The following is a 27857-nucleotide window of genomic DNA, read 5'->3' as shown; positions in this document are numbered from 1 at the left end:
GCAGCTGGGGACCCCAGAATCAGCACAGGCAGTTCCAGCTGATGATCACTGTGTGAAAAGGTGAGCCGGACAGGGAGTGAGCACATGGGAAAGGAGGAGTGGGGAGAGATGGTGATAGGGAAATGTCAATGGGGCAAGCCTAAGGGAGAGAAGGGGACAGCAACTGGCCCTTTGAGGGCAACCATATTGCTAATGCAGCCCCTCAGTGATATTAAGTTTGACACCCTGCTGTACAATGCCATGAACAAATTTAAAGCTATGAATTTTTCCCTAAATTCTAGATTCATGTCCCATTATGTAATATTTGCAAAGACCCTGCCTAAAGAAAAAAGAAAAAGGAAGGTCAGGATTATAAATCTAAAATTTTATTAGGACAAAAAGACAGCTCATTATGAAGTTAAATCCAAACACTTAAGTTTTAGACAACATTTTCACAGAAGCCTACACATGCTTTATCTTAAAAAAGATTTGTACAATACAATTCTACGTACATACTGCCCTGTGAAGGAGTTGGTGGCTTACTAGGATTTGAGCAAATGCATTGGTAAAATTGTGTCCTTTGTAAAAACAGAAGTCTATTACACTGAAATCGGGGGCGGGCTAAGACAAAAAAAGTAATAATGCCCAAGTCTGACAGAAAGTGTTTACAGAATATTCTGCAACTTATTTGTGCTATACAAAGTAGTTTTTTCTTCTGCTTTTTGCCACCACTCATTTTGATTCTCAAGTTTACATACATACAGGAAAGTTTAAAAAAAGTAATCTTAATTCTATGGAAAAAGATATTAAAAGGATGCAGAAAAGAAAGGTTATTTTAGAACAAGGCGTTCCCAGTTCAACTACAGGGTCTAAATTTTATCTTTCCCAATTTTAGATGCGGCAATAATTCTTGTATTAGTTGAATTGCTGATTACACTCTCAACTGTTAATGCTAACACTTGCTCCAGCATTTCAAAACTGAGTAATTTTACTCAGTTAAAAGTAACATTTTTAATTGCAGTAAGACACAGGATTTTTTTAAAAAATTATAATTCTGGCTATAGAATACTGTGAACCACTCTTCGTCTCAAGTCAGCTGGAACATACCTACCCTTCCCACCCCAACAATACACAAATAATACCCCCAAAAGGAATTAAACCTACACACACATGCTAAGCTGTAAAAATGCAGTTAACACTATTTGAGAAAAAGGCTGCAAATTTCAGGTGATCTTTAGAGAACACGCCACCTCTACTTGCTGTTTTCTGTTGGTGGCTCATTCTTCCAATCAAGGTGACAGATTATGAATATATATGTTATATGAATATATGTTTTATACATATACATATATGTGTGTGTATATATATATATATATATATAAACATAAACACACTGTCATAGGGAGAAATCTTGTCCTGTTTCTACAGAGGGCATCCTCCTCAGCCAAGAGCTTCTTCACTTCTCCCTTATATTCAAACCCACAGTCTGGTATTTTAATACAAAAGTCAGCCAAAGGAGGAATGAGGAAAGAATAACAAGCAGATTAATTCTTGTCATCCTTCTTATCATCATCCTCTGAGGGATAGGAGTGCCATGTGAGCCTTTCCTCATAAAACGAGATGACCACTTGTGGACATTTGATGTTAGCTTCCTTGGCAGGAACCAGATCAGCTTCATCTGAGTTTTTCCTAGATAATCAAGAGAAAAAAAAAGTTTAATATTTATCCCATAAAGAATGATAAAGATCTATTGGTGTTAAAATCCTTTTTCAAAATATAGATGGTCGTCGTACCATGTCATCTAAACTCTAAAAGAGTTTATTGTTTAAAGTTGTAACATATATCAATGTCAATGTGTTCTGGTAGCAACTACAACCATTTTTATTTTTTTCCTTCTAATTTAAGATAACTCACTGGATATTTTCTAATTGTAGGGCATCCCATTAATGTGCAATAATACTATGACATCATACTTTCAACCTCTGATGGGCAATATATTTGCAGCTGTAACTGTCCTTTTAGATCACAGAAGTAGACTGAGACCCTCGAATTGCAAAGTAAAGGTTATTTGGACCTTTATTGTCAGCATGTTTAACAATGAAGGATGCTAGAAATTGTACAAGTAGTTCTTGACTTATGGCCACAATTGGGCCTGGAATTACAGCTGTTAAAATTGTTGAGGTTGTAAGTCAAGAGATTCAAACTTACAACTGATTTTTTAATGGTGGTCATTAAGCAAACATGCAGTTATTAAGCAACTCCATTTTCTCCAATAGGTAATTTTTCTGGAAATTAAAAATAAATGGTGGAAACTAGCGAAAAAATTGCAAATCAGTCATGTGACCACAAGATGCTGCAAATGGTTGTAAAGGAGTTGCCAAGCACCTAAGATGCAATCACATGACAGCATGCATGTTTGTATTTGTGGCCATTGTAACTCAGAAAACAGACTTTAAGTAGTTCTGGAAATCCGCCTTAACTTCATTCATTAACTGACAGATCACAAATCAAGGACTGTCTGTACAGATAATCCTCAATCTAAGACCACAATTGGGACTGAAACCTCGGTAGTTGAGCAGTTAAGTGAGACATCCATATGACCAGGCTGAGAATTCTAATTTTAGCTTTAATCTTAATTTTAACTGGGGTTTTATTTATGCAGGGACGAATATAATTTTTTTAATCTGTTTTTAACTTTTGTATCTTTGTTTTTTAATCACCCTGTAAACCGCCCTGAGTCCTTCGGGAAAGGGCGGTATATAAATGTAATAAAATAAATAAATAAAATACTTTGCTCAATGACCACAATCCTGACACTCCCAGTTGTTGCTATTAAGCAATCTCCTAGGACCCAGGTTGTTAAGTGGGCAGTTTAACAATTTAGAGACTTATTCCCCCAGTAGGTGTCTCAGTTCTCAGAGGGTGCCCTCTTGGCAGCAGCTTGCAACTTTCCCTGCCTGCTTCTCCACTGATTTTTTGGGGAAGACTGCACATGGCAACCACAAGATTGCAGGGTCCCTGGCAACTGGCTGCAAGTGCGAACAGGTTACCAAGCATCTGGCTTGTGATCGCATGAAGCTGGATTGTAATCACATGAGGACAGCATGGTTTTACAATGGTCAGGAAGTAACCTTTCTGAGATTACTGTAGTTTTGAAAGTTGTTAAATGATCAATTCTAAGTTGAGGACTACCTGCAATTTGGCAAAACCAGACTTTGAAGGTTTGTGGTTGCATGCAAAACATTTCATTCTAGTGACAAGTTGAACTTTCTTAATTCTTCACAAGGTCACAAGTATCTGACCTGGAGTTGTCAAGATGTGAATCTTTTGGAACAGGAAATATTTCACAATTCATTCATTAAATGTTCCACTGGTTTATGCTTGACATTATCAATAAGACAATTATAATGAAAGGTGGCTGATCTCTAAAATGAAAAATCACTTCTCAGATCTTATACAAATAATTATGTTTTTTGGAATAAATTTATACAGCATTTTCTTTAATGGAAAATCTAAGTACAGGACTGGTAGTCCTAGACGTATGACCACAACAGAGCCCAACATTTATGTTGGTAAGCAAGACAGTTGTTATGTTAAGCTAATCACTGCAGTTAAGTGAATCATGTGGTCATTGTGAATCTTGCTTCTCCCATTGACTTTGCTTGTCAGAAGCCAAGTGATCACATCAGTCTGAAACAGTGCAATTGTCATTAATGTATGCTAATTGCCAAGTCCCAAAATTTTGATTATGTGACCATGGGAACGCTGCAATGGTTATAAGTGTGAGAACTTTGAGTGGTCACTAAATGAATGATTGAAAGTAGAGTACACAAAAAAACAGTACCAGCAAAAGATTATGCACCTTGCTTTAATGCTAAACAAGCAAGCTAATTCAGGACAGCATATAACAGTGATGGCAAACCTTTTAGAGACCGAGTGCCCAAACTGCAACCCAAAACCCACTTATGTATCGCTGGGTACCGGGGCCCACTTGGCAGGTGCAGCTACAGTGGGCGTGGCACTGGGTGTGGCCACCTAGATGTTGCTCATGGGGAGGGACACCTGTTGGAGCTAGGCAGGGTTGGGGGAGATCCAGGGGGGTCTGTGGCGGGTGGGATGGTGGGCAGGAGGCTCATCCTGCAGGGTGAGGTGAGGCGAGGCAGGGGTGCCAATGCCGCAAGGCGAGACAAGGCTGGGGCGGCTTCTACTTGACACCATCAGCCCCCGCACACAGTGAGTTCATGGGGGCCAACAGTGTCCGTCAGCAGCCACAGCCTGCCCGCCCCTCGACCAGTGGACTCTGGGGCTCCGCAGGCCACTGCCAATACTGGGCCAGCCCTCCAGCAGCAGGCAGAATAGGGGAGGGGGGAGGCAGACCGCCAGACACACGTACTCCGTCCCATCTGTTTTTGCTTGCGGCTGGAGAGCAGGTTGCTGCTAGTCATCTCCTTGGCCGCCTTGCAGATTTGCCCTTGACACACATGTGGAGCCTGTTCCCCTCGCACACCCGACGCACCTTAGCCCAACCTTGGGCTGCCGGTGCCAGCAGCTTGTGCAAGTCCATTAGGCTACCACCGCTGCCTGGAGCATTTGGCCCGCCCAGCACAAAGGAGGTGAACTGGCTGGCTAGCAAGCTTGAGTAGAGGTGGTAGAGCACGCCCACGCAAGCCAAAGGCCACCCCAAGTGGGGAAAGCCGGATCTCCATCGGCGTCATGGCCCCCCAGTCCCAGCTAGGCTTGTGTGCCTCCCCCCATCTCTGCTGGGTCTAGGTGGCCATGACACCGATGGGGATCTTGCGTTCCCCACTCGTAGTGGACTTTTGCCTACTGGCCCTGGGTGTGTTCTACCACCTCTAAGCAGGGCTTCCTAGCTGACTGCTTCACTTGCTTCATGCTGGGCAGGCGTGCAGCTCTGGGCGGTGGCCTAATGGACCTACGGAAGTGGCTGGCGGCCATGGTAAGTACCGATGTGTGTGAGGGGAGCGGAGACAAAAACCCTGATCCCACATAAGGTGGATTATTTTCTCTGCCATACCTTTAAAAACTTTCTTTAAAGTTTACTTGCTACAGAATGTGGATCCTTCCCATTCTGCTGCATCAAGTAGAACAGTCTGGCAATGAATATCGAGTGGAGAAAAAAAATCTGGTCTCAGGTAAGGTGGAGTATTTTCACTTGTCAGGAGCAGGGGGAAAAACCCGGTTTTTTTGAGACACCAGACTAGCGTGCATTCACCTGCATCCAACCGTCTTGCTTGCTTGCTGCAAAGCCAAATTGGAAGGAAGGGATTGGAGGCACGTGAATGCAAGGAAAGAAGGGATTGAAGGCATGTGAATGCATGCTAGTCTGGCCATTTCTGGGCCGGTTCTCTGAACTCAAAATAAAATAGGTACCGGTTCTATGGAATGAATCCCACCACAGGGGTGGGATTTTTGTGGGGTTGTTACTGACGGGTGGTAAGAAGGTAAGTTCAAGGAGGCCATTGTATTCCATTCAGCCATGGGTTAGCTTTTCCATGATACAACTGTTTTTAAAAAATGGTTTAAAGGTCAGGGGGGAAAAACGCAATGAGAATGAGAAGTGCCCTGCCACCAGCCACTATTCCCCCCCCAACGGAGCGCTCCATCACCACCACTGCTCTGACCCACCCGTCACACGGAGCGTCCTGGTCCCCCCACCCCAACCCTCCTCGCAGAACGCCCTTTCGCGCTCCACTTGCAGGGTGCTGTCCACCGTTTCTTTCAATTTCCCTTCTTTCCATCCATTCCTATGAGTCAGGGCTTTGGATGGAGATCTGCTGTTTGTGCCTACCAGGCCTGCCGCCCCACACTGACCATGACTGCCAGCCAGCGTTGCCTCTCCTGCGACCTCCCCTGTGGCTGGGATATAGCCAAATTTGCCGCCGTTGGCCCTGTCCTGTCCTCACTCAGTGCCAGGACAAAGACCCACTGGAGGACGGTGGCTGTTTGAAGGCGCCGTCGGAGCAGTCACAGCAGGGCGAACCACAACTACATGGCCAGCGCGATGGGGTCAGGCTCCTACAGGTTGCCCGCCAAGCGCAGCTGCAGCTCACCACGGATGGACGAGCTCCTCCTCCTCTGCGAGGCCCCGCCCTGCCCTATAAGCATGGCATGTCTGCACTGCTGCGTGGGGGGAGGGAGCACCTCCCCAACGGCGGCTCCAGGCTAGCTGGCCTTAGGCCAGTGATGGCAAACTTTTAGAGACCACGTGTGCTGGGACGATGGCACATGCCCACAGAAGGCTCCGTGTACCACCTCTGGCACATGTGCCATAGGTTCGCCACCACTGGCATAAAAGCCTATATGCTATTCCAACTGTCAACCAATTCAAGACCTTAGATTCTGCCACAGGCAAACAAGATTAAGTGAATAAAAATCTTAGTAATGTTGGAGCAAGTCAAATGAGGGGAGGAGCAATGGAAAAGACCTGCCACTGAGAATACATGTCACAGTAAATGGTATTTTTTAAAAAAGAGGAAATCCAGAAGGGAGCCTATTCTTCTTGATCTAACTGGTCAGGTGGAAACCATTAGGAACAGGTAGCACCATAATTTAAAACCAGAAGTACAAAGTGACAACTTGCACTTTGAAATTAATTGGTAGCTAGTGCAGATAGTGGTAGAGTTACATGAGCATACTACCTGTGTTTCCCCGAAAATAAGACCGCGGGTTTTTTAGTTTTTTTTGCTTCCAAAAGAGGCACCAGGTCTTATTTTCAGGGGATGGTTTTTATTACTCACTTCCAGCACTGACAGCCCTACCCAGCCATCCACTACTTCTGCGAAGGAGCAGCTTCATTGTCAGCTGCATTTCAGCCTGCGTTTTGTAATCAGCGCTTTCCAGAAAGCCACTGCAGCCGAGTACCGAGCTATGGATTCAGGTGCAGAGGTCTTGCAAAACTGAGCTAAGGATTGAATCCATAGCTCGGTTCTCGGCTGCAGTGGCCTTCTGGAAAGTCCTGTGACTGAGAAATGCAAGCCTGGCTGCAGAAGATGCCGCAGAAGTGGGCCAGTGAGGAGGGGTCTGGCTGAAAGGTAAGTGGGTGTGGGGTGCTGCTCCACACCCCCACCCTAGCTTGATTTTTAGGTTTGTACCTCAGCCCCAAACTAGGGCTTATTTTCGGGGCAGGCCTTACTTTCAGGGAAACAAGGTAGTATACTTCTTTTTGGATTAGATGAACTGCCTTCTCAAAGGCAATCCAGATGGAAGTGCAAGGCAATAATCCAAATAGAGCTGACTATTTCTGGTAAAGTGAATATGGTCTTATCCAGAACAGGGATGGAATATCCATAGAATCAGATTGCTTCCAAACCCATAGCCACTGTCTTTTTGGGATTTAATCTGAGTTTATTCTTCTTTATCCAGCAGTCTGACATTAGGTCACAGCATTTCCTTAACATTTATATAAGTAAATATCACATTTCTATTTGAAGATGTGCAATGAGAGCTTCAAAAATTAAAGGACAAATTTACCATTTCATTAGAAACATGAGCTCCCCACTGGAATCTGTGGCACCAATAATTCGTTCTGGTTCAAACCCTCTTGCAAACCCTCGAGGCTTTTCAGCCTAAAGAACAAAATAGAAATGTTAATATTGCTAGTTTTAGAGTTTAATACAAACAGATCAAGCACCCATCAGATAACACAAAACATTACTTCCAGAAAATGGTTTCTGCTATACTCTAGATATAAAGGAATCCTAAATTAAGAATATAGTATCTATTTTTATATGGAATTTATATTATAATAGTAGTAGTAGTAGTAGTAGTAGTAGTAAGTTGGAATGGACCTTGGAGGTCATCTAGTCCAACTCCCTGCTCAGGCAGAAAACCCTATACCATTTCAGGCAAATGCAGTTGACCAGTCTCCTCTTAAAACCTTCCAGTGTTGGAGCAATCACCATTTCTGGAGGCAGGTTGTTCCACTGGTTAATTGCTCTAACTGTCAGGAAGTTTCTCCTTAGTTCTAGGTTGCTTCTCTCCTTGACTGGTTTCCATCCGTTGCTTCTTGTCCTGCCCTCAGGTGCCCTGGAGAACAGCTTGACTCCCTCTTTCTTTGTGGCAGCCCCTGAGATATTGGAACACTATCATGTCACCCCTTATCCTTCTCTTGCTCAAAACTGTTTGATTTCATAAACCCTAATCTCATGTAATTTTAAGGACAGACCTTTAACAAAATTAAATAAAGTTGAGCTGTTATTTTTATGAACTGTTCTCTTCTTTAATGGCAGCTACCAGAGATCATTTATTCTTTGAAATTTTATTTTAAAATTCTAGGCAATATCAAAACAATGGGCTATGGATAAATATTAATGGGATAAAAACTCTGCATTATATTGCAATGAAAGTTTCATAGCTATAAATTGGGAATTTAACTACGTTTCAAAGATGAATGGAGAAGAATCTAACTGTAAACAGAAAAAAAAACAGAAAAGGAATAGACAGTATGTAAAAACCTAAAAGAATGTTAAACAAGATAGATAAACCTGGGGGAAAGAATAAAGTTCTTCAAAATCACAGACAGCAAAAGTTATTTTTAAGATATTTATGCTTCTCAAAGATCCTTAGCTGTAAACTATAATTATGTCCCTCTCTTTAAAATGTCTATCTAATTCTCTTTTTCTCTTTAACTATAAGATATAAGCAAACTTCAGTGGATCACATGTTGAAGGAATATGCCTTACCTCTTCTCTTTTTTTCTTTGGTCTGCTTTCTTCCCCCCTATCCTCAGAATCTGACTCAGCCTTGCGCTTGCTTCCCTCTGACTTGTCAGTTTCATGTGCTGTTTTCTGGGATTGCAGGAATTCTGCAATTAGGTCAGGGCAATCGAGATTCTCCTCTGGCTCCCATGTATTATCTTCACTGCAATGCAGCCAAAATACCAAAGTTTGTAACTATAATTTTTGTATTTCTGTTATATATTATTAAAGACACTTGATTATCAGACCTGGAAATTCTTGGCATAAATGGAAAAGTATTAAATCTATTTATTTGAAATCTGGCGTAATTGCTGACATTTTTATGAGTACATAAGAAAACTTTCCCTATACTTAAAAAAGTTACAAAACCTGGGAATATGGCTTATTTTAACTAAAGCAGAAGGAATGTTGCATGACATACAAAGTATCTAGTGACAAGAACCAAATTACCAAGATTTCAGTGGTTTTGTTGTTCTGTGCGAGTCTTGGTTTTATGAATTAAAATACAGATTTGAAAGAAAAAAGGAATAGCATTTCATTTTCTTCATTACTAATAAATATATGGTTTAGGCAAGGCTCCTGGAGGGCAAGAAGTCTTTCATACGAGAAGGCATAATGCACGACAGGGACAGTGAATACATCCCTGGCAAAACATATATAGAAGTATCTGCACATGTTCACCAACCTATCTAAAATGTAAGGAAAAGGTAAAGGTTCCCCCGCACAAGCGTGCTAGTCGTTTCCGACTCTAGGGGCCGGTGCTCATCTCCGTTTCAAAGCCGAAGAGCCAGCGCTTGTCCAAGGACGTCTCCGTAGTCATGTGGCCGGCATGACTAGACGCCAAAGGCTCACGGAACGCTGTTACCTTCCCACCGTAGTGGTCCCTATTTTTCTACTTGCATTTTTATGTGCTTTTGAACTGCTAGGTTGGCAGAAGCTGGGACGAGTAACAGGCGCTCACTCTGTTACGCGGCACTCGGGATTCGACCCGCCAAACTGCCGACCTTCTGATCGACAAGCTCAGCGTCCTAACCCACTGAGCCACCGCATCCCTAAAAATGTAAGGAAAGAACTGTCCAAATCAGAAAGCACTTTTTGGGGAAGAACAATGTACATCTGATTTTTAAATACATTGTTATCCTGCAGGAACATATAGTTCATATTACCACATCTTTTCCTAAAGTGTCATATTTGCCTGAAGGCTGCTGAAAGGTACAATGAAGATAACATAAACAAATATAAAATGTTTGTTTAGTAGGATAGGTTTTTAAAGCCCAGCTATTTACTAGTTGAAGTACATTACCACAAGGTAAGATTTTTAAAAAGTTGAACCGGATTTTTAAAAAGCCATCACTCTAAAAAAACAAGCACTATGAAATGTTAACATAAGGTCTTCAAAAACTGATGTCAGCTGATCTTTCTTTTCAACAGAACTACAAAATAAAGGAAAGCAGCCTTACTCTGAAAAGCCTTTCCACTTAAGCAGGTATTCCACTTTGCCTTTCACCACCCGCCTGTCAAGAACTTTCTCCACCACGTATTCCTCCTCTTCCTCTTCTAAGACCTCCTCCACTTTCTTCTTGTTTTGCTTTTTTCCCATTGTGCTCGCCAGCTTTGCAGTTTAGAAGAGGCTGTTACAGATAAAGAAAGAGATATCAGGAATGAAAATGCTGATTGGGAACCTTTGGGAGCTACAGCAGCAGTACTAAATAGTAGTTGCTATATTTTTTTCTACCCAGTATTCAACCATAAAACAATAATGGAAAAATTAAACCCAAATATGCCTTCATGGATACATGGCTGCCAATACAATCACAAAAAACATACATGAAATATGTAAGTCCTATTAACATCTATGGTCTACAAATATCCACACAATAGCAATAGCACCTAGACTTATATACCATCCCACAGCCTTTACAGCCCTCTCTGGAAAGTTCACGACGTCAGTATATCACCTCCAACATTCTGGGTCATCATTTTACCAACCTCGAAGGATGGAAAGCTGAATTAATCTTGAGTCCATCAGGATCAAACTCCACACTATGGGCAGAGTTAGCCTGCAATACAGGATTCTATCCACTGACCACTAGGACATAAACCCAAGCCTTGCTGAATGGCATTCGTATGTCCATTACCTGTGATGATTTGATTCAACAGCATAGCCTTTTTAATTAGTAGGACGCACAGATCAACTCTGGAATCTGATTCCACTAGGATAGCACATGCAACTTAAGACAACTAAGATGACTATTAACAAGTTTTATGCAACCTAGGTTTTCTTCCAAGAACAAAACACACTGCAGGAAACAAAGCATTGTTTCAACTTTAAATTCCTCAGAATGAATCTTTATGTTCAAAGCAAGAAATATTAGCCATCACATTCTCTTTTGCTACTCTCAGAAAAACCCATAGGTTCTATCATATAGCGAGGGGGAAATTATTTAATTCCCTGCTGATTTTGTACATTTGTCCACTGACAAAAAAATAATCATCTATAATTTTAATGATACGTTTATTGTAATAGTGAGAGACAGAACAAAAAAAATGCAGAAAAACACATTTCAAAAAAAAATATAGATTTGCATTTTAATGAATGAAATAAGTATTTGACCCCTTTGCAAAACATGACTAAGTACTTGGTGGCAAAACTTGTTGGCAATCAGAGCAGTTGGCTACCAGGTTTGCACACATCTCAGGAGGGATTTTGTCCCACTCCTCTTTGCAAATCCTCTCCAAGTCATTAAGTTTTTAAGGTTGATGTTTGGCAGCTCAAACCTTCAGCTCCCTCCACAGATTTTCTATGGGATTTAGGTCTGGAGATTAGCTAGGCCACTCCAGGACCTTAATGTGCTTCTTCTCGAGCCACTCCTTTGTTGCCTTGGTCATGTGTTTTGGGTCATTGTCATGCTGTAATACACATCCACAACCCATCTTCAATGCCCTGGCTGTGGGAAGGAGGTTCTCACCCAAGATTTGATGGTACATGGTCCCGTCCATCGTCCCTTTAATGTGGTGAAATTGTCCTGTCCCCTTAGCAGAAAAACACCCCCAAAACATGTGTCCACCTCTATGTTTGACAGTGGGGATGGTGTTCTTGGGGTCATAGGCAGCATCCCTCCTCTTCCAAAAACAGCAAGTTGATGCCAAAGAGCTCAATTTTGGTCTCATCTGACCACAACACTTTCACCCAGTTCTAATCTGAATCATAAAATATGTTCATTGGCAAACTGCAGATGGTCCTGTACATGTGCTTTCTTGAGCAGGGGGTCCTTGCGGGTGCTGCAGGATTTCAGTCCATGACATAGTGTGTTACCAATTGTTTTCTTGGTAACTATGGTCCCAGCTACCTTGAGATCATTGACAAGATCTTCCCGTGTTTCTGGGCTGATTCCTTTGTTCTCATGATCATTGAAACTCCACAAGGCGAGATCTTGCATGGAGATTGACAGTTGTGTTTCTTCCATTTGCAAATAATCACACCAACTCTTACTGCCTTCTCACCAAGCTGCTTCGCGATAGTCTTGTAGCCCATTCCACCCTTGTGTAGGTCTACAATCTTGTCCTGACATCCTTGGGCAGCTCTTTGGTCTTGGCCATGGTGGAGTTTGGAATCTGATTTGTTTCTATGGACAGGCATTTTTTATACAGGTAACAAGCTGAGATTAGGAGCACTCCCTTTAAGAGAATGCTCCTAATCTCAGTTTGTTACCTGTATAAAAAACATCTTGGAGCCAGAAATCTGGCTGATTGCTAGGAGATCAAATACTTATTTCACTCATTAAAACGCAAATCAATTTATAACTTTTTTGAAATGCATTTTTCTGGAATTTTTTGTTGTTATTCTGTCTTTCACTGTTACAATAAACCTACCATTAAATTACTGATTGATCATCTTTGTCAGTGGGCAAACGTATAAAATCAGCAAATAATTTTTCCCCTCACTGTGATAGAAAAATAGTTTGATAAAGATAGAGGAAGATTCAACATTCTCAAGTAGTAGGAGCAACAAAAGTGCATCCAGCATGCAAACTAGATTAAACAGCTTGCTACTCCTGGAAATGAAGAATTACAGTCTACTGGAAAAAGAAAATTGTAGAGGCATCCTGCCGGCAAAGCATGTCACAGCAGCAGGATACACTTGTCTCAGTTGGGGTCTGATAAAAACAGACAAAAGGGGCCGTCAAGCACAGCTAGGATTTAGAAAAGGGTCTAGTTTGCAGTGAAGAATGGTTAACTAAGGAGATGTCTATGACCAGGGACTGAGAAGGAAGGGAAATTTCTAAAGAACATGTTCTAAGCTTAAACTAGCTTACAAATGGTGGGAACTCTAGTTTTGAACTGTTCTGAGTATGGCTTCTTAACATTCTGGGCACACCAACAAATCTTTTTTCTGTCTGTACTCCCTTTTCTTTGTATGACTTAAGTCTTTTCAGTTTGTAAGCTTGAAGCCAGTGTCTTTTTTTTTTAGTATGTGAGCTCCTTTGATGCATTACTATTTGAAAAGCAGAATAAAATATACATGATTAAATAAGTACATTATTGAGTTATATCCAAATTAATTCAAATTAATGGGAATTAACTTTCTTGGGAAAGAAATATTGGAGTAGGATTCATACATTAATGCAGAAAATTCTTAAAAGTGAACAGAAAAATTAAACCAGAAACTTTCCTTCTGGGATGCCTTGATTCCCACCATGGACAAATGGCTACAAAAGCTGATGGAATTAGCAGAGATGGCCAAATTGACTGTTGATTAAAAAAAAAAAACATAAGTACTTTTGTTTCTACTTGGAAATCGCTTCTGGACTTTGTGCCTGAGATGGAAAAAAATGATCTATGATTTTGAGTTTTACTGCTTAGATGTATTTGCCGATACAGAAATAGCTAGTGCATACTACTATAGAAATGTAAAAAGTTGAGATTTGATTTTAATGTCTGATTTTACTGCAACAGAGTTGGAAGTCAATGCCTTTTGTTTCTTCCCTTCCCTCACATTTTTTTTGTTTCCCCTTCCTCTACTGTTGTCCCTATTTGCTTTTGTATTTTCACATTTTTTGTTATGAATAAAACTATAAATACAAACTTTCTACAGTACTTGCATATGGATTTAACTGAGAATCCAAATTTCCTTGAATTAAGGTTGTTTTAAAATTTATTTCAATTTTCACCATATGCATATCCCCCTAAAACAGGAAAGGGAAAAACATACAATTTTATATAGATTTTAATAATCTTATGGCGCCAAGACTCAGAATAGTCCAAAGCCAGAATGAGATGGACAACCTGGAAAACAATGAAGTTTTTGGGAAAAAGACATCTTAACTGAAATAAAGGGAACAATAGGCAAGCATTTGATTGATCTCCCTTCAAATACTATACACTGATTCAAATCTAAACTGTGCTTAATTACACTGATTCTAATAATCAAGAATTTGCACAATATGAGATTTGAGTATTATTTTCCTTTTCCAACAAGTATATATTCCTTATTGGCTTTAGATATTAATATTTTTAAAAATGGAATTCTATGAAATTCTTACTGTCAGATGCAAGCAACTAAATTGGACTCATGAAGGGCCCAATTCAGCAACTTTGTGTTCTACCAGTACAAGAATTTCTCCAGACTGCCTTGCTTTCTCTTAAGAACTAGATAAGGTCCCACAAAATTCTAGGACAGGGCTCTTCAAACTTGGCCCTTTTATGACTTGTGGACTTCAACTCCCAGAATTCCTCAGCCAGCGTGCCTGGCTGAGGAATTCTGGGAGTTGAAGTCCACAAGTCATAAAAGGGCCAAGTTTGAAGACCCCTGTTCTAGGAGGATGAGTTTCATGCCTTTTGCGGCTGTGCAAGGACTCAAGGCTACCGTAGTTCCCTGCTTAATCCATCCTCCCTGCCTGGCTCAAAGTTTCCCAACATGTACAGACTTTATATATATTTTCAAAGTTTTCTACAGTATGTGTAAAATGACATTGTGAGCAAGACTTTTGTCAAAACTTATTATTTCAATAAACTTTTCCATGATATACCAAAAGTTTATGCTAAAGAGATGGCATGCAGTCAGGAAACACAAACTTTCTCTGCTGTTTCATCTTCCAATGTTATTTCCCATTTCAGCATGTAGAAATAGATGGGAAGGGCTACAGCTTTTTAATGCTCACATATCTTTGAAATGGGATTATTTTAATGTGATTCTGTTTTTCAAGGACTCTATGTGTTGTATTTATAAAAAGAAATTTATCTTTCTTCCAATAATGATACATGATGTTAACTAGGATGGAAGGAGCATAATCTCTACAGAAAGGAAGATGTACAAAAGATTTTTTTTCCTTACTTAGTTTCCATTTCATCAAATTCCTCCAGACTCTTGAATGGGGAAGAAAAGCTCAAGGAAGATTCAATTACACTTTCCTCTCTTTAATCTCATGCTTCAGTGTGCCTGCTTTATAACAAAAATGCTTTACGATAGGGCATGTATGTTGGCAAAATTTCCTCCTCCCAGTATATTTCATCTTAGCTTTATAAAAACAATATTTTAATTCTTTCCCTTTTTTGCTTCAACTATATCCTTTTATTATAAAATTATCCCTTCTACATGTTTTACTATCACTCTTCTCCATTATATCCATCTGCCACCCTACAATTCTTTATTAAACTAATTTCTCCACTACCAAAACCATTTATTTCAAATTGCATTGAGGTTATTTGATCAATACATATTACTGTTTCCTTATTCATATACAGGTAGACCTTGACTTACGACCACAATTGAACCCAAAATTTCTGTTGCTAAGTGAGACAGTTGAGTTTTGCTCCATTTTACGACCTTTCTTGCCACAGTTAAGTGAATCATTGCAGTTGTTAAGTTACTTATAGAGTTGTAAAATGAATTTGGCTTCCCTACTGACTTTGCTTGTTGGAAAGTTGCAAAAGGTGACCTGGTGCGCAGCAACTGTTATAAATATGAATCAGTTACCAAGCATCTGAATTTTGATCACATGTCCAAGGAGATGCTGCAACAGTTGTACATGTGAAAAACAGTCATAGGCTCCTCTTTTCAATGCCACTGCAACTTTGAATGGTCACTAAACAAATGGTTACAAGTCGAGGACTACTTGTAGTACAAACCAAACAAAAACAAAAATATATAGTTCAAGCAGGAAGTACTAAACACATCAAGACAATCCAAGTAAGTATGTAAATAACTATAAAATAATGGAGAATTAAGTCAAATATTTGCAATTTATTTTCACTATAAATACAATTGCTGTAATAAGAGGTTATAACAATACAATACAACCATAAGCTTCATATAATTTCAGAATGTGCAGCATAGTTCATTTATATTTATTATTATGGGGGAGTCCTACAAATTGTTTAGTAATTTCATTTTCATGACCCTACATTGCACCACAATTAAATTCCCATTAGGTACACAATGCAAACATATTTTCATTTAATTATTCTGCTACAAATTTCCTTCTCACCAATCTCACCAAAAAACACTACCAGGCATATCTAGAACTGATTATAATATCTGGGCAGTTAAATAGAAAAGAGAAAGGAGGGGGGCATAAATACTTATAATTAATATAACTAATTCATTTTCAATTATTACTAGTTCCTAAGCATAAAATACATTAAATACTGCATAATATTTGTGATAGGTTACTAGTTCTTGGTCCATACTATCAAGCCATAAACAATTATATTGGATAATGAGTGGTCAGTTTTCCTTGCTTGTTCTTTGCAAAGTACTGTAATCTTTCATAAGGATATCAGCTCAGTTCTAATGGACTATGTATATATTAAGCTAAGTTTTCATTTGAAACCTGCTAAGAGAAAAAAAAAAGATTAACCCATAACAAAGTAGGGGAGCAACTAATGAATAGGATTAAACTTCTGCAGAGTGACGGAGTTCAAAATGAGACATTTATAGAATTCCTGTGCATCTGGAATGTGAATATCACTTTTTCTCTAGTACTTCAAATTGATACATATAATACAGGTAGTCCTCGACTTATAATAATTTAATTAGTGACTGTTTGAATTACAATGGCACTGAAAAAAAGCAATTTATGACACTTTTTCACACTTACAACCGCTGTAGCATGGTCACATAATCAAAATTCAGGCATTGGACAACTGCCATATGACAACTACTATGATAGTTGTATTGTCCGTGAGTCATGTAATCACCATTTGTAATCTTCTCCACTAGTTTCCAACAAGCAAAGTGAAGGGGGGGGGGGAGCCAGATTCACTTAACCACCATATGATTCACTTAATCACAATTCACTTAAGCTGTAAATCAATCATGCAGTTATTAACAGCTATAGCAAAAAATGTTATAAAATGGGAAATCACTCAACTGTCTAGCTTAGCAACAGAAATTTTGGGCTCAATTGTGGTCGTAAGTCGAGGACTAGCTGTACTCCCACCTTGTTTTATTTTCACATCCTGACCAAGGTCAGTAAGGATTGCTCCAAAGTTATCCAATGAATGTAGACTTGAACCTGGGTCTCTCTGGTTCTCGTCCAACCCTCTAACCAAAACACCACATTATATTCAAGTTCATACTGTTACATTTGCAATTTAGTGTTTCATGGTTTATTATACTGTAAACTACCTTGTGAACATAAATTAGTACTGAAACCCCAGGAGCAAGTACTTACTATCAGGAGCAGCAAAATGATTGAGTGTTCAGTGAAGGGCTCCTGAAACAATTGAGCAGGGTTGCAGATACTGCTCTTATCAGCATCACTGACAGTGTCTGTTTAATTCTTTGGATCTGCATACCTAGGTGCATTAAACATACATCAATGTGGTAAAAGAATAGAGTATTAAACCTGAACTGGGGAAACCTAGGCTCAAGTCAGGTACCTTAGAACAGTTAATATAGTACATCTTTGCCTGATCTAGCAGTATTGATGATGAAGTATGATAAAACCCAAATTCCTGACAAAAATGTAATAAAAAAGCACAAGTTAGTATTTTCCAACATAACCCATCATAAATGCTTAATACAGCCTAAGTGTAACTCCATAAAGATATTTTTAATAATGTATCACCATCTCAAATAAATTTCACATCAATTTTGTTAAGGCATAGACCTTGAGGTACTTTTCACCAATTCTTTTAAGATCTACTGACTTCTTGCTAACCAGCAATAGGTGACTGGCTTGACTATGCTCCAAATAAGATCACTTATTCATTGAACAGATTCTTCTCACTACCAATAGCTTTTGGGAATGTCTGGGCTCTGCAAGTCTCCATAGTATTTACAGAAAACAAATTAAATATCTTATTAATCCCCCACTAATCTTAAGGGGGGGGGAATCCTACTCGGTTCCTGAGGATAGAAATCTACTCCATCCCTGTTTGTATTTCTTTCCAATAAAAAATGAAACCTCTAAGAACCACCTAATTTTCTCTTGCAGCCTCTTTCTCAGTCAGAAAGATTTCCCCCCCTCCAGCTGTGCATCTATTTGGAACCCAAAATTTTCATTTCCGCCCAGTCCCCACCCCCTTCACATAATTAACCCTTCATTTCACCGACATGAAGCACACATATTTAGTATTTCCAATTATACATTCAATGTTTGTTTTTTTTGAAAAGCAACTCCCACAAAACGGTAACCTGTACAGCCCTTCTCCCCCAGCCTGCTATATTTTACGGTGCAGTCTGTCGGAATACCGCAGTATACATACTTCATCTGCCTTACCCAGCCTATAGTACTTCTTCATGCAAAGTCCCCACCATACTCCGTCGCTTATCAGTTACTAGCCCTTCCTCCTTAAGGCCCAATTAGGGTTCTAACCTCAGCCCACCCATAATTCCCACGCCATACTTTTCGTTTCTTTTTCCCCCCCATCGCCTGTAGACTATTCCGAATTCTGCAAGGTCTCGAGCTCCAGAAGCCCTCTTAAAACCTTTTCAGCCCACCCCCAATATGGCCGCTTCGCCCTCATAAAGCCGCGCGCGCGGTATCTGGGCGCCCTCCACCTTGTTCCCTTCTCCTCTCTTTACCTTGAATAGCCCCGCCAAGAACCCACAAGTGGAAATGTAAAGGTAAAAACAAGCACGGAGAAGCAGCGGAGCCTCGGTTGGAGTGGGGGGGGAAAGCAGTTCTGGTTTTGAAGAGAGCAACGGCTGGGAAAAGGGCCTCCCGCGTTCGATCTGCCTCCGCCAAACAAAAGAGCACTGAAACCCCTCTACCCGCCGAGACCCACTACGCATGCTCTTTACAACTCAACGCCCCCTCTACGCCTCTCGAAGCTATCCTAGCCCGCGGCATCTTGGGACCGGATGCTGTTTTTTTTCCCTACTGTGTTCATAGACTTAGTCTAAATCAGCGGACAGATCTTTTTCTTTAGATTTAGAAGGAAAAACGAGACTTGTTCATCAAAACAAAGACAAAGTCTAGAATTTTGACCAACTATGGATGATCGGGATTATTGCCTTTCTTAAAGAGCCAATTTTTGTTTATTTCACTAGCAACTTCATTTTGTTGTTAATATGTTTTAAGTTTTAAGACTTCCATCTTATATAAGTTGATTCCTCTAGAGTTTAATTCCGAAAAAAGTGTTCTTATTGCAGCCTTAATAAAGTAGTAGTTACAGTAAGGAACTCAGCGGAAGAAAAGCCTTGTGCTGGCATTAAGCCCTACAGTTTGCCTGCAAACGTATCTGAAATTATTTCTGAAACTTTGCTTCCCGAGGAATGGTTTTTATAAAATGATTTTTGGCAGAAATTTTAAAACAATATCCTATTGACCTACGATGTTAATGTACTAAGCATCTTATCCATAACAGCAGGAATATTTTTAAAAAGAAATATTAAAATAACTTTCCCCCATATGAAAACAAATCAAACATATAACAATTATAGGAATAGGAAGCAGCAATGCAACAAACAGAAACTAGTTCCATTAATACAATCCAAAATATGGATAAAAAGAAAACAAATTAACCACAAAGAATCAAATTCACAATAAAGCAGGTAAAACCTTGGTGGAGCAGTGGGCTAATGGCTCCTTAAGTAACACCAGCTGCCTGCAATTAGTGCAGGTTCGTCCCACCAGGCTCAAGGTTGACTCAGCCTTCCATCCTTCTGAGGTAGGTAAAGTGAGGACCCAGATTGTTGGGGACTTTGTAAAAATGCTGCGGGGAGGGGGAGGGGGCAAAAGCCCTAATAAGCAGGCATGTGCATAGAATGAAGGCTATTGCTAAGCACATTGATTTGTGCTTCTTAGATTGTAAGCCGCCCTGAGCCTTCGGAGAAGGATGGGATTAAAAAACTACTTTTTTTTCTAAATGCTTGTCAGCAAACAGCAACCAAAGTACCGTACTCAAGTCTCCTGGAAAACAAGCCACATAAATCAAATCTTCCTGAAGGATCAGATGAAAGAATATACATGCAGAGGTGGGGATCAGAGGAAGGGTCATATGTGGAGATAAGACCAGGTGTGGTTGTGATGGACATGGGAGTGAGGAAGATGAATTCTGAGAAGAAACATTTACTCTTAAACAACTTTTTCTTTAACAGCTTTTTTCCTTTCTGCTCACTGAGGGTTTTGCAGATAAGCTTGCTAACAGTTGACATGTTAGGGGAGGATGGGGGGGTACAGGGTCAATGAAGCGAGACAGATTCACAGGTTCAACCACTTAGCCAGGATGTTGGGTACATGAATAGCTCACTTATAAGAAAAACCAAAATGACATAGCTGGCACAGGAAACTAGAAGCTTTGCAATATTCCTGTGATCTAAGGTGGGCAAAGATGGTGTGACATTTAGCTATTTTGCATAGCAAGTGAAAAAACTTTAGGGGGCTGCAATCCATGTAACTATGGATTACTGCCTTGTTGTGGCGAAGGGGCTTGCATAATTCAATGAAGCTATGAGCTATGCCATGCAGGGCCACCCAAGACAGACAAGTCATAGTAGAGAGTTCTGACAAAACGTGATCCACTGGAGAAGGAAATGGCAACCCACTCCATCTTTGCCATGAAAACACCATGGATAGTACCAAAAGGCAAAAAGATATGACGCTGGAAGATGAGCCCCTCAGGTCGGAACGTGTCCAATATGCTACTGGGGAAGAGCAGAGGGCTAGTACTAGTAGCGCCAGAAAGAATGAAGCGACTGGGCCAAAGCTGAAAGGATGCTCAGCTGTGGATGTGTCTGGTGGTGAAAGGAAAGTCCGATGCTGTAAAGATTTTTTTCTCCATAGGAACCTGGAATGTAAGATCCATGAATCAAGGAAAGCTGGACGTGGTCAAACAAGAAATGACAACACTGAACATCAACATCTTAGGAATCAGCGAACTAAAATGGACAAAAATGGATGAATTTAATTCAGATGACCATCAGGTATACTACTGCAGGCAAGAATCCCACAGAAGAAATGGAGTAGCCTTCATAGTCAATAAATGAGTAGGAAAAGCAATACTGAGATACAATCGCCAAAATGACAGAATGATCTCAGTTCGAATCCAAGGCAAACCATTCAATATCACATTAGTCCAAGTCTATGCCCCAACCACCAGTGCTGAAGAGGATGAAATTGACCGGTTCTATGAAGCCCTACAGCACCTTATAGAACTAACACCAAAAAATGATGTCCTTATCATCATGGAGGATTGGAATGCTAAAGTAGGAAGCCAAAGGATAACCGGAATAAAAGGCAAGTTTGGCCTTGGAGTACAAAATGAAGCAGGGCACAGGCTGATAGAATTTTGTCAAGAGAATACGATGGTCTTTTCCAACAACCCAAGAGACGGCTCTACACATGGACATCACCAGACAGTCAACACAGAAATCAGATTGACTATGTGCTCTGCAGCCAAAGATGGAGAAGCTCTATACAGTCAGTAAAAACAAGACCAGGAGCTGACTGTGGCTAAGACCATTAGCTTCTCGTTGCAAAATTTAGGCTTAAACTGACTCCAGAAGATGCTAGAGGACAGGAAGGCCTAGAGCAGACATGTCAAACTCACGACGTCACGTGACGTCGCGCGACGTATCGGAACTTTTTTCCCATTGCCGGCAATGGGATGGGCGCGGTTTCTCCGTGACGCATCCGGCCCGCGGGCCAGCAGTTTGACACCCCTGGCCTAGAAGAACGTTGTTCATGGGGACACGACTTCGCAACTAACAACAACAAAAATCCAGGTAACCAATCAATATTATATATTATGCAAGTATTATCAGGGGGAGGGAAAAGGGATGTGTTGGGTGGGCAAAGGGGTGTATGAGAATCACCTTTGATTATAAAAACTGCTGTAAGATTGTAATTGGGGCTTCGGTAGCTTTCAAAGTCGGGGTGACTTTTATTCTTTGGTACCAAAATAAAAGTGTTTTTTCCCATACCTTGGGTTTGGTGATCAATTGGCTTCACCACCAAGCTTAGGCCCAGTTTTGGGAACAACATCCCCACAAACTAACACTACAATAGCACTTTTATTTAGTTTTTTATCAAATTTATATAGCTACTCATCTCACAAGGAGTGACTCTGGATGCCCTAAAGCAAAAAAAATGTATGAGCAATAAACATGTCAAATACAATCATATTGAACATACAAGAGATTTGATCAGCAATGATGATGCCTCAAGATCTCAAGTGGTTCCCTGAAATTGTGAAGCCTGATGACATAAAAAGAACTATGAAAAATCCCCACTCAGGTAAGCTATAGCAAAATACAGTACATCAGAATTACAAAAAGTTAACAACATCTGTCAACATAACAGATACCCTCAGAACTTCATCAAAACGTTCATGTTACTCAATTAAAAGTAGCACAGACATCTCAGCTTATCAAAAGATTGCTCTATCTTACATTAATCACATTTCAAAGACCACCATCAGGCTACTAAACGTTCAGAATAATTGTGCCAACAAAACCCATGGAGTATATATTCTAATCTAGGCCACGGATGGCAAAACATTTGGGCTTAACATGTCAAAAATTCAAAAACTGCCTAACTTGATTCTGCTGGTGTGTCACCTGCCACCCCTGAATAAATGAGAAACAATCATCTACATATTGATTTTTTTAAAAAATATAGTCCAATCAAATACCACTTTATACTGCACTGGTGAGACCACGCTTGGAATGCCGCATCCAATTCTGGTCACCATGATACAAAGAAGACGTTGAGACCCTGGAAAGAATGCAGAGAAGAGCAACAAAGATGAAAAAGGTCTGGAAGCTAAACCATATGATGAATGACTGAGGGAATGTGCATATCTAATACAACCAAGAGAAGGACTAGGGGTGACATTATAATGGTTTTCCAGTACTTGAGGACCTGTCACAGAGAAGAATGGATCAACCTATTCTCCAAAGCACCTGAGGGTAGAACAAAATCATTAAAGAGAGATCCTACCTAGAACTAAAGAGAAATTCCCTAACAGTGGGAACAATTTTACTGATTGATTGATTGATTTGACTTATTTTCTACAATGACACCTCATGGTGATTCTAGGCAGTATGCAAACATTAATCAGTGGAACAGCTTACATCCAGAATTTTGGATGCTATATCACTGGAAGTTTTCAAGAAGAGACTGGACAGCCATTTGTCTGGAATTTCTTGATCATTAAACCAAATTGGCTTTTTATTGTCTCTTGGGCAAACCTAACATCTAGGAGGGATGGGAATATATGTGTGGGGCTATAGCAGACATGTCAAACACAAGGCCCGGGAGTCGGATCCGGCCCACGAAGTGGTTTCATGTGGACCGCAAAGCCATCCTGGAAACAGTGAGGGAACGGCCCCCACTGCCTTGGCACTTGCCCCGGTCCCATCTCCTTCTGCCAGAGACCCTCAGATCTGTCCCACTCCTGCCCAGGGCCCCATAGGCACCCTTGATGCAAACGATGTCGAGCTGGCCACGCCCACCCAGTAGGCCATACGCACTCTAGCCACGCCCACCCAGTAGGCCGTGCCCACCCTGGCCACACCCACCCGGCCCCCTGAGGACAACTGCAGTGCTGATGCGACCCTCAATGAAATTGAGTTTGACACCCCTGGGCTATAGTAACAGTTCCAGGCAGGGCTTTTTTTCTCATAAAACGCTCAGAACGGAGTTCCAGCTCCTTTTTTGGATGGAACTTTGTAGGGTAAGCAAGGCAGGTTGTATAACGTGTGAGTTCCGGCACCTTTTTCTTTTACAAAAAAAGCACTGGTTCCAGGAATAACTTTGTCCAATAACAACACTGTCCAAGAATAACATTATCCAAGAAAAATGTCCATTTCCTTAAAATTTAAATGATGAAAATTCCTCCTCCTAACAGGGCAAGGCCGTGCAAAAATATGGTTTGCCCAACAGACTCCAACAGAGCAGACCTGTACAATATGTAGAAGAGCAAGCAAATGAAAATGCAGAATCCTGTCAAAAACAGAACAAAAATATGGTCAAATAAAAAAAGAGCTGCTAATAGTATTTGATGTAGAGGATTTTCAGTTATATCCTTATAGGAAATAAAAGTGAAATCAAAGGCCATTTGAGACAATTATGAGAAAAACTCTTCTCAGCATACCACAACAGCTGCATCACTGGATCTGATATTGCTATGGAAAAGCTCTTTAGCAGGTCACAACTACCTATTCTTCTCACTGGGGGAGCTCAAGAAAATCAGGTGAATTGTTATGACGAAGTACATCTCACTGAAAACAACATTACAGAATTAGACTACCTCCAAGTGCACAAATAATTTTGAACACCTTGTCTGCAAATAAAAGTTTGAACAATGCTTGAACAATGGGAGAATATGTGGATAAAAGGCTTAAAATTCACATTAAATTATAACCTAAAAGAAATTTTTTTACAAAATGATGTATCGCTGGTATTTAACACCAGATAAGTTATCTAGAATGTATAAAGGTATGTCAAATGAATATTGGAAATGTAAATGTGAAGAAGGGACTTTTTATCATTTATGGTGGACATGTGATAAGGCAAAAAAAATTTGAGTAGGATTCATACATTAATGGAGAAAATTCTTAAAGTGAACATAAAGATTAAACCAGAAACTTTCCTTCTAGGTCTAATGGAAAGAGAACTGGAAAAAAAAAATGGAAATCTGATTTTATATATGGTGATGGCAGCAAGATTGCTCTATGCACAAAAGTGGAAGGATGCCTCGATTCCTACTCTGGAGGAATGGTTACAAAAGCTGATGGAATTAGCAGAGGTGGCCAAGTTGACTGTGCTGATAAAAGAAAAGAACATAAGTATTTTTGTTTCTACTTGAAAACCTCTTCTGGACTTTGTGCTTGAGGTGGGAAAAAATTATATTATGATTTTGGGTTATACCGATTAGACTGAATTGCTGATACAGAAATGGCTAGTGCATACTACTATAGAAATGTAAAATGTTGAGATTTGATTTTAATGTCTGATTTTACTGCAATGGAGAGAGTCAGAAGTCAATGGCTTTTGTTCCTTCCCTTTTCTCACATTTTTTTTGTTTTCCTTTTCTCTACTGTTGTCCCTATTTGTTTTTGTATTTTCACATTTAAATGAATAAAACTAAAAAAATATCTTGCTTACTGTGGGCAAACACTTATCACTCTGCAAGAGTGCTATGGAAAAACATGAGTCACACATGAAACTGACAGTAATTTTTGGCAAGCTTGAGAGTGTTTTTATTGGCATGAAATGAGCACATTGTTGAAAGTTTATATGGGAAAGTGTAAATCTGTAATTCCTGTGACAAGTGTTAAGAGAAGGAGCCCTTAAAATTACATAAATTTATCGTTAGGCAGAGATTGGCATATGTCTATTTACCTTTAAACAAAAGCAGTAACTTTAACCTGCAAAGAATTATTCCAGCTTCAGAAAAATCAAAATATCCTGACCTATAGAATAAATGAGCAAAGAAGTAATCTGGACACTTGTCCAGGTACGAGATATCTGTCCCCCGTTTTTAAGTACCAACAGCTCTCAATGTAAAAGTGATAAATTCAGACAGTTTTGACATCTATGAGAAGCTGACCATTTTCTTGCCTTCCAAACAACTGTACAAAGCAATGGGAAAGTAAAACCAGCAATTATACCAGAAAGAAACTGGGCGTAACTTTAGGGCCCAATCCCTAATTATTTCTTCTGGTTTATCAAAATATGGAATATGAGAAAGCCAGAAAAACTCAGTACAAGAATTTATAGGATGCAGAACGAAATTGTGTTACCAATCTGCAGAAATTTGCTAGTGCCTAAAGAGGAAAGTGCAGAGAAAGAATAGTTGGTAACTGAAGGAGGCAAATGGAACACAGTAAGGTTCAGCCTGAATCTAAAACTTAACATGAGTTATCTTGCATGAATAATATAAAGATATAATATAAAAATTAAAAAAACCTGACTCATTTAAAATAGTGACTAAGGTCCTAGTGCCAGATCCTGAGGTAACTCATTCTGAAGACATGATATTCTCTCACTGTCACAACCATCTGCATTAGCTCTGCACCTTGGAGATACATTCAGCACAGTAACTAATCTAGACCAAAAAAACTCCCAATGTTAATTTACAAATCATGAAGAACCAGTGTTTCTTAACATGGAAAAGGTCAAGAATAAAATGTATCTTGATACAGCTGAATTTGGAGACAGTTTCAATACTGCAAGGACTTTCTAATCAAGTGTAGTATATGGGGTAGGGATGGCTTTATCAAGTAAACTGGCTTGGAGAAATAGATCCAAGGAATGGAACCAGTTTTTTATATATTTCAAAGTACATGGTACAGTACAGATAAATTAGATTTTGTTTTGTTTTCCTTCAATTCACAATCAGAAAGTCATATAGTACAGTTGTTTTCTGATTATCATTCTTACGACCTCACATTTCTTGTTCAACAAATTGTTGACTCTTGGAGTATTTTGCTATAATTTTGAGTGTCATTTTATTAGTATATGAAATCTGTACATTATTCAGTAGTTGTATACTCCTCAGCATTGCTCTTTCCCCCCCAAAATGCATGGAATAATTTAACATTTTATAAGACTTTAAATGGTGTTGGTAATTTATCAATCTTGCAGTTTGCTGTCAGCAATGTATTTTAAGACCCATTTACCTTCACTTTCCAGAAGTGCTCTAGAATCCAATCTGGGCTGGTCTTGCAAGCTTTTGGACTCATGCTGGAACCCATCTTTGGGGGAGGAGGGGAGGGGGGGGATGAAGATGGGCTCCAGCATGAGTCCGAAAGCTTGGAAGACCAAACCTCTGGCCCTGGTGACCAGCCCAGACTGGATCCGGCAAAATTATCATGGGACTTGTATATTCACCTTTATTCATGAGAAGCGCTCTAGTAGTTCAATGAATAAACTTTCACATATATACCATCTATTCTGGGTCTCTTTTGCATAATTCTATGCACTATTTCTCCTTTATATCTTCTTTTTCCATTAGATCTCTACCTTCTTGCTTTTGTGTTTTGGCCAACAGGTTTCTTTTGTATTTTTCTAATTTTTCTTGATCTTCTTATTTGGTTGTAATTCTTACTTCCTTTGCACTGCTTATTTAGATATAATATCTTCTATATTTTTCCTCTTCTTTAGAGACATATAGCTGAGGAAATCTTCCTATGTGTCTTTTTCTTTTTTGTTTCCACTCTATTCAACAAAATTAATCCAGGGGTGAGAAAAGTACAGTCCTACACATAGGCAAAAAAAGACAAATGTAGAGATATACAATAGATGGTACCTGGATCTGAGAAAGGGAACTGAGGTGTCCTAGTGAACCACCACTATCAGTTCCCTGTGATCAATTACTTAAGTATGCGCCAGCAGTGTGCTGCAGCTGCCAAAAAAAACCATTAACAGTCCTGGCAAAAAGTGCGAGTACTACTTTATACCATGCTGATGAGACTACATTTAGAATACTACATTCTATTCACAACAGAAGAAATTGTGACCTGGAAAGTGTGCAGAGAAGAACAACAAAAATGATAATGGGTCTAGAGACTAAATCATATGACAAATGGTTGAGGGAGCTAGGTATATCTAACCTGTTGAAGAGAATGATTAGGAGAACATGGTAGCTGTCTTCCAGTACCTGAGGAGTTGTCACACTTACTCTGTAAGGCACCAGAGGGCGGGACAAGAAATAATGGATGGAAACTTGTCAAAGAGAGATCTAATCTGGAAGTAAGGAGAAAAT

At 39.9% G+C, this 27857-nt stretch overlaps 1 protein-coding gene across 4 annotated transcripts; it reads right to left on the bottom strand.

Moving 5' to 3' along the window:
* Positions 1–349: 349 nt before the first annotated feature.
* CBX1 (chromobox 1) lies at positions 350–27795 on the bottom strand. Of its 4 annotated transcripts, none has more exons than XM_081343477.1 (5): positions 27774–27795; positions 10157–10327; positions 8682–8859; positions 7471–7565; positions 350–1668 (listed from the first exon to the last, which is right to left on the bottom strand). In XM_081343477.1, exons 2-5 carry the CDS (start codon positions 10294–10296, stop codon positions 1524–1526), a joined length of 558 nt encoding a protein of 185 aa, XP_081199603.1. In that variant the 5' UTR covers positions 10297–10327; positions 27774–27795; the 3' UTR covers positions 350–1523. The 4 variants fall into 4 exon arrangements, with proteins under 4 accessions (XP_081199603.1, XP_081199600.1, XP_081199601.1 ...); XM_081343474.1 differs by lacking the exon at positions 27774–27795 and adding an exon at positions 18727–18929; XM_081343475.1 differs by lacking the exon at positions 27774–27795 and adding an exon at positions 17372–18167.
* Between the last annotated feature and the right edge of the window lie 62 nt (positions 27796–27857).

Source organism: Vipera berus (assembly GCF_964194415.1).
Source record: "Vipera berus genome assembly, chromosome: Z".
In the NCBI taxonomy this organism is placed as follows: Eukaryota; Metazoa; Chordata; class Lepidosauria; order Squamata; family Viperidae; genus Vipera; species Vipera berus.
This window is presented reverse-complemented; position numbering and strand designations above follow the sequence as displayed.

Bases quoted from the DNA above. Each gene is read 5' to 3' on its own strand.
- CBX1 (XM_081343477.1), bottom strand. From the start codon at position 10,296: ATGGGAAAAAAGCAAAACAAGAAGAAAGTGGAGGAGGTCTTAGAAGAG. The intron at 8,860-10,156 runs GTAAGGCTGCTT...GCTGCATTGCAG, and splicing joins AAGTGGAAAGGCTTTTCAGA to TGAAGATAATACATGGGAGC. The intron at 7,566-8,681 runs GTAAGGCATATT...TTTGTTCTTTAG, and splicing joins CAAAGAAAAAAAGAGAAGAG to GCTGAAAAGCCTCGAGGGTT.